Source organism: Vipera ursinii, assembly GCF_947247035.1.
Source record: "Vipera ursinii genome assembly, chromosome: 6".
NCBI classification, from domain to species: domain Eukaryota; kingdom Metazoa; phylum Chordata; class Lepidosauria; order Squamata; family Viperidae; genus Vipera; species Vipera ursinii.
The window spans coordinates 55,908,935-55,923,401 of record NC_139515.1 but is presented as its reverse complement, the minus strand read 5'-3'; the positions used below and the strand labels follow the sequence as shown (position 1 = coordinate 55,923,401).

At 39.3% G+C, this 14,467-nt stretch overlaps 1 protein-coding gene across 6 annotated transcripts in view; it reads right to left on the bottom strand.

Annotated features, from left to right (window-relative positions):
- Positions 1-14,413, bottom strand: part of APAF1 (apoptotic peptidase activating factor 1) — a 66,844-nt gene extending 52,431 nt beyond the window's left edge. For 2 of the 6 annotated variants that reach the window (XM_083365997.1, XM_083366001.1), the window contains exons 1-5: positions 13,974-14,413; positions 11,395-11,567; positions 7,708-7,897; positions 6,700-6,897; positions 634-817 (exon numbers count right to left, since the gene is read on the bottom strand). In XM_083365997.1, the coding sequence (XP_083222123.1) occupies positions 634-817; positions 6,700-6,897; positions 7,708-7,897; positions 11,395-11,532 (710 nt within the window). In that variant the 5' untranslated portion in view covers positions 11,533-11,567; positions 13,974-14,413. Of the gene's footprint in view, positions 1-633; positions 818-6,699; positions 6,898-7,707; positions 7,898-11,384; positions 11,568-13,554; positions 13,611-13,973 lie in introns of those variants that run through there. The other 4 variants (XM_083365998.1, XM_083365999.1, XM_083366000.1 and 1 more) reach the window with 4 other exon arrangements.
- Between the last annotated feature and the right edge of the window lie 54 nt (positions 14,414-14,467).

Here is a 14,467-nt window from a genome sequence, read left to right as displayed (position 1 = left end):
AAACACATCAGCAAAAAATGATAAATTCTTAATATCATCTTTTATGCATAAATCACAGCAGACAAAACCAATTTTTCAAATGAAACATGATTTATTTTTACATTTATATACTGTTTTCCTTACAAACAATAATATTCTAAGATTGGTTGAGCTGAGAGAGAGACTGGCACAGGGGTTGTCTATGCCCAATAGAGGACTAGAACTCATGGCCTGCAATTTAAACAGTACATTAAACCATATACCTTAAAAATCTGAAAAAGAGTCAGTGCACTTCAGAAAGCAGTTAGAATTTAAGCTGATAGATACTAAGAAGTTTGAAATTTACTTATGCAGAAAATAAAGCAGTGTGAATTTTAATTCATAATCCCTGATGGATCAAGACTCCAAAGTTGTTCAATGAAAGAATACATGTAAATAAATGATTATACAAATAAAATATCAGAATGACAACTACTAGTTTTGTATGGAACCAATTCACTAATATTTTGTTATAAAATGTGTTTGTTTGAATTTTAAGCTACATAGCGTATTTATTGGAAACCTCTATAAATGTAGGAATTTGAAACAAACAATTCTAGTCAAGTTGATTTAAAATTATAGATAGCAAATGCAAGTCTGTTCTACTGACATTACCTTGGGCTCGTGCGCAACAGCAACAAACGAAGGCGATCTTTTGCTTCCTCAATATTAAATGGTGGCCTTTGTGAATAAGTGAAATCCTGATCTAATCTCAGGCAAAGATTTTGGAGTTTCATTAGCAGACCTGCTTTATCCTGTTTTCCAACAGAAACCCAATGCACTCCTCCTGGGAAGCAATCTAAGAAAAAAATACATGTTAAAATTAAAACATATCAGTGAACATTAATGATTCTTAAAAGAAACCTCAAATATATTGAGTTGGGGCTATATAAAAAGTTGACTGAACAATGACAGTCATTGCTTTCCTCTGCTTTTTTGTCTTCCCTAGTTATCACTTTTTCTTTTATAAGACTAAATGTTGAGAGTAGAGGCTGTCTTTTTTCTAAGGAGCATATACAAAGTCAAATTATCCTCTAAAGGAACAATAGCATGAACCTCCTAAATATTAGATGGCTCCATGAGGCCCAAAATGCTACATGTATCAAGCTATGTAATTCTAATTTTATTAATTTTACAGTTGTCTAAAGCATTTGATTACCCTGGCTGATACTGAAAATGTAAGCATCTTTGAGATTAATTAGCACTCTAACAAGAGAAAACCACAAAAGCCAGAAGTAGGAAAAATAAACAGACAGTAACAAACTGTTTCCATTCTGTCCCCAAGCTATGATCCCACTGAGCAGTAAAACAAGACTTTAGCCGGCAAAACAATTTTTTTGTTATTCTTCATAAGACTATAGTGAATACAGGAAATGATTTCATGATCTGCAAAGGTTTATTCTCTGCTTTCCATTTATTGTTATATTTCTGTATATACTTGCAGATAACCTGAGGATTTTAGGTTCCAAAAGAAACCCCCAAAATTGGATTTAAAGTCCTTGAACTCTGGGATAAATACAAAACGCGGACGGTGGAACAAGACCAGGAATGATCCTGCAAACACTCCAACTGACAAAACACGGATGAGACAGGGAGGAAGGATACCGCAACACACGTGCACACCTACGCGTGGAGAACCTGCCGAACGCGGATGGCGCAGCAAGACGGAGAATGATCCAGCAGCTACTCTGATCGACTGGGTGAGGACAAGGCAGGGGGGAAGGGCACTACAACAGGTGCACACACCTATGCGTGAGGAACGATTGGAGATGAGACTGACAGGAATGAACAGTGGAAGGCATGAACGACGTGGATACACCAGAGAAAAAAGGGGGGAGTGGCGATAGAAGGGCACATGTAACACCAGTTCAGGACACGCAACTCATGATGACTGCGGGAGGGGGGGTGTTTGAAAGATGGGACACTAATAACACCATATAGCCGGAAGCAAGAAAGATGGGTTGAGGAAGACAGATAAGGCAGGAGAGGGGGCACAGCAAGGAGGGGCAGGGTTGACAGGAGTAGGAATGGTAAAGAAAAGAACAACAGGAGGAAAGAAAGCACCAGGACTAGAATATGTGCAAGGAGATGCGGGACAACTAGGGCAATTACAGTTAGGTAGGACGGACAGCCCTGTTACATGATCAATGGGCAGAGCAATGTCAACAAGGTGTATAAACAAACTCTCCACCCCTAACACTCACTCTGATGATGCTGACAGTGGATCAGCGAAAGCTAAGGTTGTTTTAGGTTTGTAAAAAGTTGTTTCTATTGTTTTTATTATTTTAACAATAAACAGCTGCTTTGTATTCATCCCAGAGTTTGAGGACTTTATACTGTGTGTGTGTGTGTGTGTGTGTGTGTGTGTGTGTGTGTGTATGCGTGTGTGTGTATGCTCAGCCGCAGAGAAGCAAACCCTTGAATTTTTAACCAAGTACTTTGAAAATCTGCCTCCCCCAGATAAGTCAATCATTGACATTTTTGTATTTTAATTTTCATAGTTGGCTTATCCATTGCTGTTGCTTTTCACAGTATTTTTGTTAAAACTTAAGGGTCGGCTTCTACACAGATAGGCTTACATGCAAATCTATACAGGATACTGTTGATATATTTTACTGTGTAAACTGCCATGAGTCTGGAGTTGGTTGTAGTCCTCAATCATTTGTTCAGTAACCATTTGAACTTATAACAGCACTGAACAAATGATGGTTAAGACTTGTCCTTCAAGTTTTGACTATCTCAGCACCACCATATTCACGTGATGACTATCTGGATACTTGGCAAATGATGCACATTTACAACCAGTTGTGGTGCCCTGTCATCACAGAAAGTCAATGGGGAGTATGACAGAGAAGGTTGCAACTAGGGTAAAGTAACCCTTCATGGATTACTGCCTTGTCCTGGCGAAGGGGCTTGCGTAATTCAATGAAGCTATGAGCTATGCCGTGCAGGGCCACCCAAGACGGACAGGTCATAGCAGAGTTCTGACAAAACGTGATCCACTGGAGAAGGAAATGGCAACCCACTCCAGTATCTTTGCCATGAAAACCCTATGGACAGTACCAAAAGGCAAAACGATATCACGCTGGAAGATGAGCCCCTCAGGTCGGAAGGCATCCAATATGCTACTGGGGAAGAGCAGAGGGCTAGTACTAGTAGCACCAGAAAGAATGAAGCGACTGGGCCAAAACCGAAAGGACGCTCAGCTGTGGATATGTCTGGTGGTGAAAGGAAAGTCCGATGCTGTAAAGATTTTTTCTCCATAGGAACCTGGAATGTAAGATCCATGAATCAAGGAAAGCTGGACGTGGTCAAACAAGAGATGACAAGACTGAACATCGACATCTTAGGTATCAGCGAACTAAAATGGACAGGAATGGGTGAATTTAATTCAGATGACCATCAGGTATACTACTGCGGGCAAGAATCCCTCAGAAGAAATGGAGTAGCCTTCATAGTCAATAAAAGAGTAGGAAAAGCAATACTGGGATACAATCCTCAAAATGACAGAATGATCTCAGTTCGAATCCAAGGCAAACCATTCAATATCACAGTAGTCCAAGTCTATGCCCCAACCACCGGTGCTGAAGAGGATGAAATTGACCGGTTCTATGAAGCCCTACAGCACCTTATAGAACTAACACCAAAAAATGATGTCCTTATCATCATGGGGGATTGGAATGCTAAAGTAGGAAGCCAAAAGATAACCGGAATAACAGGCAAGTTTGGCCTTGGAGTACAAAATGAAGCAGGGCACAGGCTGATAGAATTTTGTCAAGAGAATACGATGGTCATAGCAAACACTCTTTTCCAACAACCCAAGAGACGGCTCTACACATGGACATCACCAGACAGTCAACACAGAAATCAGATTGACTATGTGCTCTGCAGCCAAAGATGGAGAAGCTCTATACAGTCAGTAAAAACAAGACCAGGAGCTGACTGTGGCTCAGACCATGAGCTTCTCGTTGCAAAGTTTAGGCTTAAACTGAAGAAAGTAGGGAAAAGCGCTAGGCCAGTCAGGTATGAATTAAATCATACCCCTGTTGAATATACAGTAGAGGTGACAAGTAGATTTAAGGAATTAGATTTGATAGACACAGTGCCTGAAGAACTATGGACAGAGGTTCGCAACATTGTACAAGAGGTAGCAACCAAACCCATCCCAAAGAAAAAGAAATGCAAGAAAGCAAAATGGCTGTCTGAGGAAGCTTTGCAAATAGCTGAGGAAAGGAGGGAAGCAAAAGGCAAGGGAGAAAAAGAAAGATACGTCCAATTGAATGCAGAATTCCAGAGAATAGCTAGAAGAGATAAGAATGCCTTCTTAAATGAACAGTGCAAAGAAATAGAAGAAAACAATAGAATAGGGAGGACCAGAGATCTTTTCAAGAAAATTGGAGAGATGAAGGGAACGTTCAATGCAAAAATGGGCATGATAAAGGACCAAAATGGCAGGGACCTAACAGAGGCAGAAGAGATTAAGAAGAGATGGCAAAATTACACAGAAGAACTATACAAGAATGAGCTTAATGTCCCTGATAATCACAATGAGGTGGTCACTGACCTCGAGCCAGATAGCCTAGAATGTGAAGTGAAGTGGGCCTTAGAAAAGCTGAGCAACAACAAAGCTAGTGGAGGTGACAGTATTCCAGCTGAGCTATTCAAAATCTTAAAATTTGGAAAACTCAACAGTGGCCACAGGATTGGAAAAGATCACTTTACATTCCAATTCCAAAGAAAGGCAGTGCCAAAGAATGTTCAAACTATCGCACCATTGCACTCATTTCTCATGCTAGTAAAGTTATGCTTAAAATCCTACAAGCTAGACTTCAGCAGTATGTGGATCAAGAACTACCAGAAGTACAGGCAGGATTTCGAAGAGTCAGAGGAACTAGAGATCAAATTGCCAACATACGCTGGATCATGGAGAAAGCTAGAGAGTTCCAGAAAAACATCTACTTCTGCTTCATTGAAGCCTTTGATTGTGTGGATCATAACAAACTGTGGCAAGTCCTTAAAGAGATGGGTGTACCAGACCATCTTATTTGTCTCTTGAGAAATCTATATGCGGGCCAAGAAGCAACATTGAGAACTGGTCACGGAACCACTGATTGGTTCAAAATTGGGAAAGGAGTCCGGCAAGGCTGTATACTGTCACCTTGCCTATTTAACTTATATGCAGAGCACATCATGAGAAAGGCAGGGCTAGATGAATCAAAAGTTGGAATTAAGATTGCTGGAAGAAATATCAACAACCTAAGATAAGCAGATGATACCACTCTAATGGCAGAAAGTGAAGAGGAACTGAAAAGTCTCTTGTTGCGAGTGAAGAAGGAGAGTGCAAAACTTGGGTTGAAACTAAACATTAAGAAAACCAAGATCATGGCATCTGGCCCTCTCAATTCCTGGCAAATAGATGGGGAAGAAATGGAGGTAGTGACAGATTTTATTTTCCTGGGCTCCAAGATCACTGCAGATGGGGACTGTAGCCAAGAAATTAAAAGACGCTTCCTCCTGGGGAGGAAAGCCATAGCAAATCTAGACAACACACTAAAAAGCAGAGACATCACCCTGTCAACAAAAGTGCGTATAGTCAAGGCTATGGTCTTCCCAGTTGCAATGTATGGCAGTGAAAGTTGGACCATAAAAAAGGCTGAGCGCCAAAGAATTGAGGCCTTTGAACTATGGTGCTGGAGAAGACTCCTACGAGTCCCTTGGACTGCAAGGCGATCAAACCGGTCAGTCCTAGAGGAGATCAACCATGACTGCTCTTTAGAAGGCCAGATCCTGAAGCTAAAACTCAAATACTTTGGCCACCTAATGAGAAGGAAGAACTCACTGGAGAAGAGCCTAATGCTGGGAAAGATTGAGGGCAAGAGAAGAATGGGACGACAGAGAATGAGGTGGCTGGATGGAGTCACTGAAGCAGTAGGCGTGAGCTTAAATGGATTCCAGAAGATGGTAGAGGACAGGAAAGCCTGAAGGAACATTGTCCATAGGGTCGCGATGGGTCGGACACGACTTCGCAACTAACAACAACAACAACCCTTGTACCCGCATTCTTAGCCCTTTTGTCCTTAGGTCAGCCTCACCTGAACCCTCTATGGCTTCCTCATATCCTCCCTCCTTCTCACACAAACCCTCACCTCTTATGCACCTCATCAATCCACACCTCTTGTTCACCCCTGGCACCCCTGCAAACCTTTCCCAACTTATTAAGATTTTTTTTTGTATCAGATATTGACTCTGAACATTTACAATAAACAACAACTGAGTAATATTACTTCTTTCCTCCCTCACTCATATTCCAAAATTATATTTTGGTTCTCTGTGTCAGGGGTCCCCAACCCCTGGTCCGCGGATGGGTACTGGGCCACGGCATGCCAGCAACCAGTCCACACAAACAAGCAAAGCCCTATGCGTGGGATGCAGGCAGCACACAAAACCACACACTCTCTGGTCCATGGAAAAACCTTTCTCCACAGAACCAGTACCTGGTGCCCAAAAGGTTGGGACCTCTGCTCTATGTCATTTGGGCACTGTAAGATTATTATACAGCATGTTCAAAACTAAATTGTAACCTTCTGTTTGAAATGGATTCTATTTTGAAGACAAATCACAATCTTCAATAAACTATGAAAGTGAATTAGGATACTACATTAATAGAAAATATATAAATACCTTTTAAAAGATCATGGTTACGTAGAATTTCTGCTGCCAAAACAGACTTTCCACAACCTGCCATGCCGTAAATAATCACCCATCCTGGATCATTTCTTAACCTGTATAGATTCTCCTGTATTTTTTTTAGTAATTCTGGACGAGTAACAAATACTACTGGCCTCTGTGGAACTCCACCTTCAGAAAGGGTAGTCTTAACTTAAATTCAGAAAGAAAGACAAACAAACAAAAATAATAGCAGCCAGTATCTTAAGATGATATAAAATAAAGAGCAGCAAAATAATTTTGACTTTGATATTTAATACTATCTTCCCCTCCAGTAGAGACTGGTACTAGCCACAAGGAAAGGAGGAGAATCATTGAAAACAGTGCCTCCTATTTGCAATCCCTGGAGCTGGTCTAGCAAGGTATCATGGTCAATGGTATTGAAAACTTCTGAGAAATCCAGAAGACCCAGGATGGCCAAGCCCTCCAAAGGTTATTCACAAGTGTGACCAATGCAAAAATTAATTCACGTGTTTCCGTGCTTTATTTGTCTGGGATTGTAATCACTTTAAGGTGAAAAGGATACTATATTAGGAAAATTGCAAATACTATTAACAATTATACTAAGAATTTGGAATATTCCATTATTTTGTTAGCTTTCCTTATTCAGCACAATTTTAGGTATCAATAAACATAAAGATACAGTTTTGGTATTTTAAATCCCTACACATTACTCACAAAATTATTATAGTCCATTATAAAAAGCATATAGTGAACCAGAAAATGTCAATCATTTAGAAATGAAAAATCATTTAGAAAGGGAGATTATAATGTAACTTGTTTTGTTATATTCAATCAAATTTAAAAGTCAGAGAGATACACTTTTAGGAATATATCACAAATCTGCCACTCTTAATAATTATTTCTGTAAAAAGTACACATATACACACTACTTGTCATATTAAGTTAGTTTTTGTTGATTGGGGCAACATATAATCTCTAGTAAAAAAAATCATAACTAACCATATGAAGTTATACCACTCTCAGAATTTTTTTTATTTGAAGGTGAAATAATAGGGAGGCCATCTTGAAGGAGAGCAGCAAGATCTTTGTATCCTTCCTGTCGTAAAGCATTGTAGAAAGATATATATGCACAATTATCTTTGGCAATAATTAATTTTAGAAGCATGGCTGCCTGTTCTTTTCGTGTAGTCTAGTAGAGAAAAGAATAAAATGTATATTTAGTACTACATTTTATTTACTATGTAGCTCTCTAAAAGTCTACAATTTCAATATGCATTAAGTGATGTTACTAAAATTCTTTATATTTGTTGCTGAATAGGGAAGTCATTTCTGTATTTTTCATTTCCTTTACATATTCTTAATTTTCATTTCCTCTTTTCTATTTCTTTCTTCTTTTCTGCACCTTCTTTTACTTTTTCTTCTTCTTTTTTAAATTTTGTAATAGTTTTTATTGTTGTGTACCAAAAAAACCCAAACCCCTTTCAGTATACACTTGGTATTTTTTTCTGGACTGATGCACCAGACTTAATGAAGAAGAGATGACAACTCCTACACTATTTAAATAACATTATTGGCAAAGTTAAATACTTTTCCAATCAAATGTTACCCATCTCTACTCTAAGATTCTCTAAGTTCATTGGAATATATTTCTAGGTGAATGTTCATAGCTATGCATAGGATTATTGAATTTTTCTCATTATAATAATTAAGCACAAAATATATATTATTCTCACCTGAGCATACAATTGTCCTTATCTGGACAACTGTTTATAAAATCTTAAAAGAAATTAGTTCCCAAAAAATTGTACAGTAATCCCCAAGTTACAAGCGTTCACTTAACGCTTGTTCGAAGTTACGCGATAAGTGACGCCTAGTGCTTACAAGCAGGTCCCGAAATTATGAATATTGCAGCACCAGGGCAGTCGTTCACCCTTACAAGCGACTGCAGTGACACTGCAACATTCACCATGGTTATTCCTTCCCTCCCCACTGCTGCCCCGGGTCTCCCTAGGCATTAGGCCTTAAATACTCATCCTGCAAAGATCGAGATCCTTCATTTTCTTGGCTGCTCCAGGCCTTCGGTACATTCACAGAGAATGGAGGCCTAAAGTAACACAAGATCACATGAGATCAATGGGGCGAGATCTCATGCTACTGATCTCACATGATCTCATGGTACTTTAGGCTTCTTTGTAACAGAGAAGGGACCTGAAGCTGGCGCTGGACGCCTTCTCCAGGCCGCTGCCACCAGGATGTGAGGCTGGGGAAACGGGCCAGTCTATAATTATAATGGTAGCTTTATTTTAACAGTGAGAGACATAATAAAAACAAAAAAACCCAGAAAAATGCACCTCAAAATAGTTATAAATTAATTTGCATTTTAATGAGCGAAATAAGTATTTGATCCCCTATCAATCAGCAAGATTTCTGGCTCCCAGGTGTCTTTTAACAGGTAATGAGCTAAGATTAGGAGCACTCTCTTAAAGGGAGTGCTCCTAATCTCTGTTTGTTACCTGTATAAAAGACACCTGTCCACAGAAGCAATTAATCAATCAGATTCCAAATCCGTCACCATGGCCAAGACCAAAGAACTGTCCAAGGATGTCAGGGACAAGATTGTAGACCTACACAAGGCTGAATGGGTTACAAAACTATTGCCAAGCAACTTGGTGAGAAGGTGACAACAGTTGGTGCACTATTCGCAAATGGAAGAAACACAAAATAACTGTTAATCTCCCTCGGTGTGGGGCTTCATGCAAGATCTCACCTCATGGAGTTTCAATGATCATGAGAATGGTGAGGAATCAAACCAGAACTACACAGGAGGATGTTGTCAATGATCTCAAAGCAGCTGATCATAGTTACCAAGAAAACAATTGGTAACACACTATGCCGTGAAGGACTGAAATCCTGCAGTACCCACAAGGTCCCCCTGCTCAAGAAAGCACATGTACAGGCCCATTTGAAGTTTGCCAATGAACATCTGAATGATTCAGAGGAGAACTGGGTGAAAGTGTTGTGGTCAGATGAGACTAAAATCAAACTATTTGGTATCAACTCAACTCACCATGTTTGGAGAAGGAGGAATGCTGCCTATGACCCCAAGAACACCATCCCCACCGTCACACATGGAGGTAGAAACATTATGCTTTGAGGGTGTTTTTCTAATGGGACAGGACAACTTCACCGCATCAAAGGAATGATGGATGGGGCCATGTACTGTCAAATATTGGGTGAGAACCTCCTTCCCTCAGCCGGGAATTGAAAATGGGTCGTAGATGGGTATTCCAGCATGGCAATGACCCAAAACACACAGCCAAGGCAACAAAGGAGTGGCTCAAGAAGAAGCACATTAAGGTCCTGGAGTACCCTAGCTAGTCTCCAGTTCTTAATCCCATATAAAATCTGTAGAGGGAGTTGAAGGTTCGAGATGCCAAACATCAGCCTCGAAACCTTAATGACTTGGAGAAGATCTACAAGGGGGAGTGGGACAAAATCCTTCCTGAGATGTGTGCAAACCTGGTGGCCAATTACAACAAATGTCTGACCTCTGTGATTGCCAACAAGGGTTTTGCCACCAAGTACTAAGTCATGTTTTGCGAAGGGGTCAAATACTTATTGAAGGTATCATTAAAATGCAAATCAATTTATAACTTTTTTGAAAAGTGTTTTTCTGGATTTTTTGTTATTCTGTGTTTCACTGTTAAAATAAACCTACCTTTAAAATCATATTCTGATCATTTTTTTTGTTTTGTTTTGTTTGTTTTTCCCCCTCAGGGATCAAATTTAATAATTTTAACTGTTTTTAACTCTTGTATTGTATTGATGTTTTTAAATACTTTGTAAACCGCCCTGAGTCCTACGGGAAAAGGGCGGTATTTTATTTTTTATTTTTATTTTAATTCCATTTATATCCCGCCCTTCTCCGAAGACTCAGGGCGGCTTACAAGCTTAAATTCAATAAACTTAATTTCTTTGTCAAGAGGGCAAATGTACAAAATCAGCAGGGGATCAAATATTTTTTTCCCTCGCTGTACATAGAACTATCCCTAAAAGGCTAGTTTTCCTACTGAAGTCAAAGTAAAAATATAAATGCCTACTTAATTCCCATTGAAATGTGCAACTATTTTCATATGTATCCCACCTGATGTTGTTACTAATCTTCTATATATTTTTAATACTGATATTTTTTTCTGTCAAAAAATATCTAATAGCACTCTGACACTCAGCTTCAACAAGCTGTTATATTATTACAAATGTAAGCTAGAACTTTAGGAAATGTAATTATTTGCTATTTCACTTTTGCCATACTTGTTATCTCTGACCCCTACTCTGGTAATTGTTGTTACATTAACAGACTAATAATTGCTAGTACTACACTGCTCTTGTATCATCTAAGTCATTTGTATCTAGCAACATTTGTTCTAGAGCAGGGGTGTCAAACTGCCGGCCCACAGGCCGGACGTGTCATCCGGAAGTCACACCCACCCTGTTGCCGGCAATGGCAAAACCATCCTGATAGTTGCACGACATCATGTGACATCGCGAGTTTGACATGCCTGTTCTAGAGTTACATACAACCTTGTGTGTGTGTGTTACAGGTTATCCCCAGTCCTTATTTAAAACTTTATATATTAACAGTACTTCTATTCTAACATAAATAAAAAGTCAAAAACCTTTCATAACCTGAGCTTTTACTTTCTCCTCTTCCAGATCTGTCAAGGTATTATCAGCAACCATATGATCCATTATATAAGATGTCTTGATATCACTTTCCAAAGCTTGACGGTTCTGAAGCAAATAACTTCTAGCTCTCTGGTCCATGTTTATTGTTCCTTTTAGCTGAGTAATTATATGAGCTAACCAAGACACAGAAAATTTCAGTTATAATGTATGAATATCACTTATATGTTACTTTAAAAATGAGAAGACAGAACCTTGGATTACTAACATTAATTAGTATTTCAACTTGCAATAAATTATTGAACAGTTGTTAGCTACCTTTGGACTTCAATACTGATACCTAGCCACCAGTGAAAAACTGTGGCAGATGACTGCTTATCAACAAATGAACCTAGAATTTTTCATTTTAATTTTTCTGAAATATATTTTCCAATTATAAAATGGTCCTGATACCATATACGGTAACTGCAAGCTCTCCAACTGCAATATGAGTAGTATGAAGAATGAGGAATAAGATAATTAAACCAAAATTATATGCTCTAGAACAGTGATGGCAAACCTTTTAGAGACCGAGTGCCCAAACTGCAACCCAAAACCCACATGTATCGTTGGGTGCCGGGTGGGTGTGGCCCATTGGGTGGGTGTGGCCCATTAGGTGGGCATGGCCCATTGGGTTGGTGTGGCTGCGGTGGTAAGTTCAATCAATCAATTCCAACTTTGTGAGATTTTTTTTTCCCGGCGAGAAGTTGAAATTGATTGATTGAACCTTTTTTTTTTGCACACAGTGGCAGAGGCCTAAAGTGAAAAGGTTTTATAAAATCCAGCTGACTGGGGTGATGGTGCACGTGCACACAGAGGGCTCTGTGTGCCACCTGTGGCACGCGTGCCATAGGTTCGCCACCACAGCTCTAGAGACATTGGTATATTACAAGTAGTCCTTGATTTACAACCATTTGTTTAATAAACGTTCAAAGTTACAAGGCCATTGAAAAAAGTGACATATGACCATTTTTCACACTTATGACCATTGTAGCATCCCTGTGATCACATGATCAAAATTCAGATAAATTTGTATGTTATTTATGATGGTTGCAATGTATATGATCACCTTTTGTGATGTTCTGACAAGCAAAGTCAATGGGGAAGCCAGATCAATTAACAACTGTGTTATCAACTGTAGTAACAACTGTGGCAAGGAAGGTTGTAAAATAACAACAAAAATTTTGGGCTCCACTATGTTCATTAGTCAAGGTTTACCTATATACAAATTATTCAGTTGATCACATTATTTATGCATTATCCCAATATTTTATTTAAGTGCAATCTTACCAAAATACTTTTTAGCATTTATTTAACTAATTACATAAAGTTAACTTCAACTATAAATTTGCTTTAAACAGTCAAAGAAAAGAGTCTAATTTGATATCTTTAAATGATACCTTTGCATTTCTAGAACATCACATATACACATCACATATATATTTACAATTAAAAAATAAAAATATTTATGTATTAATTTGTTTGCTGCCCATCTCACAAGTTGACTCTGGCTGGATGACAATGTTAAAAGGAATAAAACTATACAAAATCATGTTTATAAGAAGAATAAAGTAATATAAAATAGAAACTATATAATCATAAAAGTAAGATTTTAGAAATAAAAACAATCTGAAAGTTAATGTTTAACACAAAATACTAATTAGCCTAAAAACAGTAACAGGCTTATGGGAAAAATAGATTTTATAGATTAATAAAATATGCTATTGCACTGTATTAAGTACAAATTTTATATAATAGCAAGCTAAAGCAATATGTAGTAAAATTTAAGCACAAAGTATTGGAACCTAACAGCACATATTTTAATGTTACACTGTCAAATACCAGAACCTCAAAAATGTTTTAAATAAATTACATATACTCTGAATAGACAAAATGGCACATATATACTGCTACAAGGCTTGCACTATGATTATCTAGCTGAAAAATATATGCAAAATAAAGATTTCTTCAACATTACCCTAACAACCTGTTCTAGGTCAATAAAAAGGGAGAAAGTGACATCTAGAGGATAGGGTTGTAAGTTTTCATAATTTTGTAGGTTTAATTTGCCCTATCAGAGACCTATCAACAAATTAGAATGATTTCATACAACAAAATACTAACTTGGAGATTATCCACTTGAAGTTCATTAGGACTGTCTTGTACAGATGTGTTTACTGCTGTAGGTAATAAATTCAGTTAGTTAAATATTCGACGTTGGAATAACCTCGTGAAAAATTCTTGCCTCTACTTCGAACATGCACTTACACCACCACTTCATGCTACTGAAAATGTTCAATTCCCAAGACACCACTTGCCTTCCAAAAATACAGGAGTAGACTTTCCAATACAGAACACGTTTCTTTAGGCAGGATAGCTCTATCCAAATGAAAATACAAATGGCGAATTGCCCAATCAAGCTATTTAAGGAAAGGTGACGTCTTGCTGAGAATTTTCTACTGCCCGCTCCGCTCCTAAAGTTGGCCCGCCCGCCCTATTTTTTTATCTCGATGACTCCTGCCCTCTCGCATTCTCCAACCCACCTTCAACACGCTTTTATTTTCTCTCTCTCTCTCTCTTTCGTCGTCTTGTCTACCGTCTCCCCGCCCTCAGGCTTGCTGCAAGGTTACCTGGAGGCGTAAGCGGTGTTCGTGGGAAAGGAAGCGGGCGGCCCCGATAAAGCCCCTCACACCTCTCAGCCTTCACCCCATTTCAATTGCCCCCGGGACGGGCACTCGGGAACTAGCGGCCACTTCCTCTTTCGCGAGGCGAATCGAGGAGGCAAAGAGCGAGAGGGGCGGGGTAAAAGCACAGGCGAGCCTCCGCCGAAGTTCCTCGAGAAGGGTAGCTCGAAGAAGCGGAGCGGGTCGCCACCCGGCAGCCACGAGGCTCGAGCAAACAAAGCCGACGCCTCGCGCCCAGGCCACTCGCTCACCGTCTTGGCTCAGCTCGCGCCTGGCAAGGCAAAGAGACCGCTGTGACAGTCTGCGAGCGCGCGCCTCATCCCCCCCACCCCGCGAAGAGCAACTACGGCGGA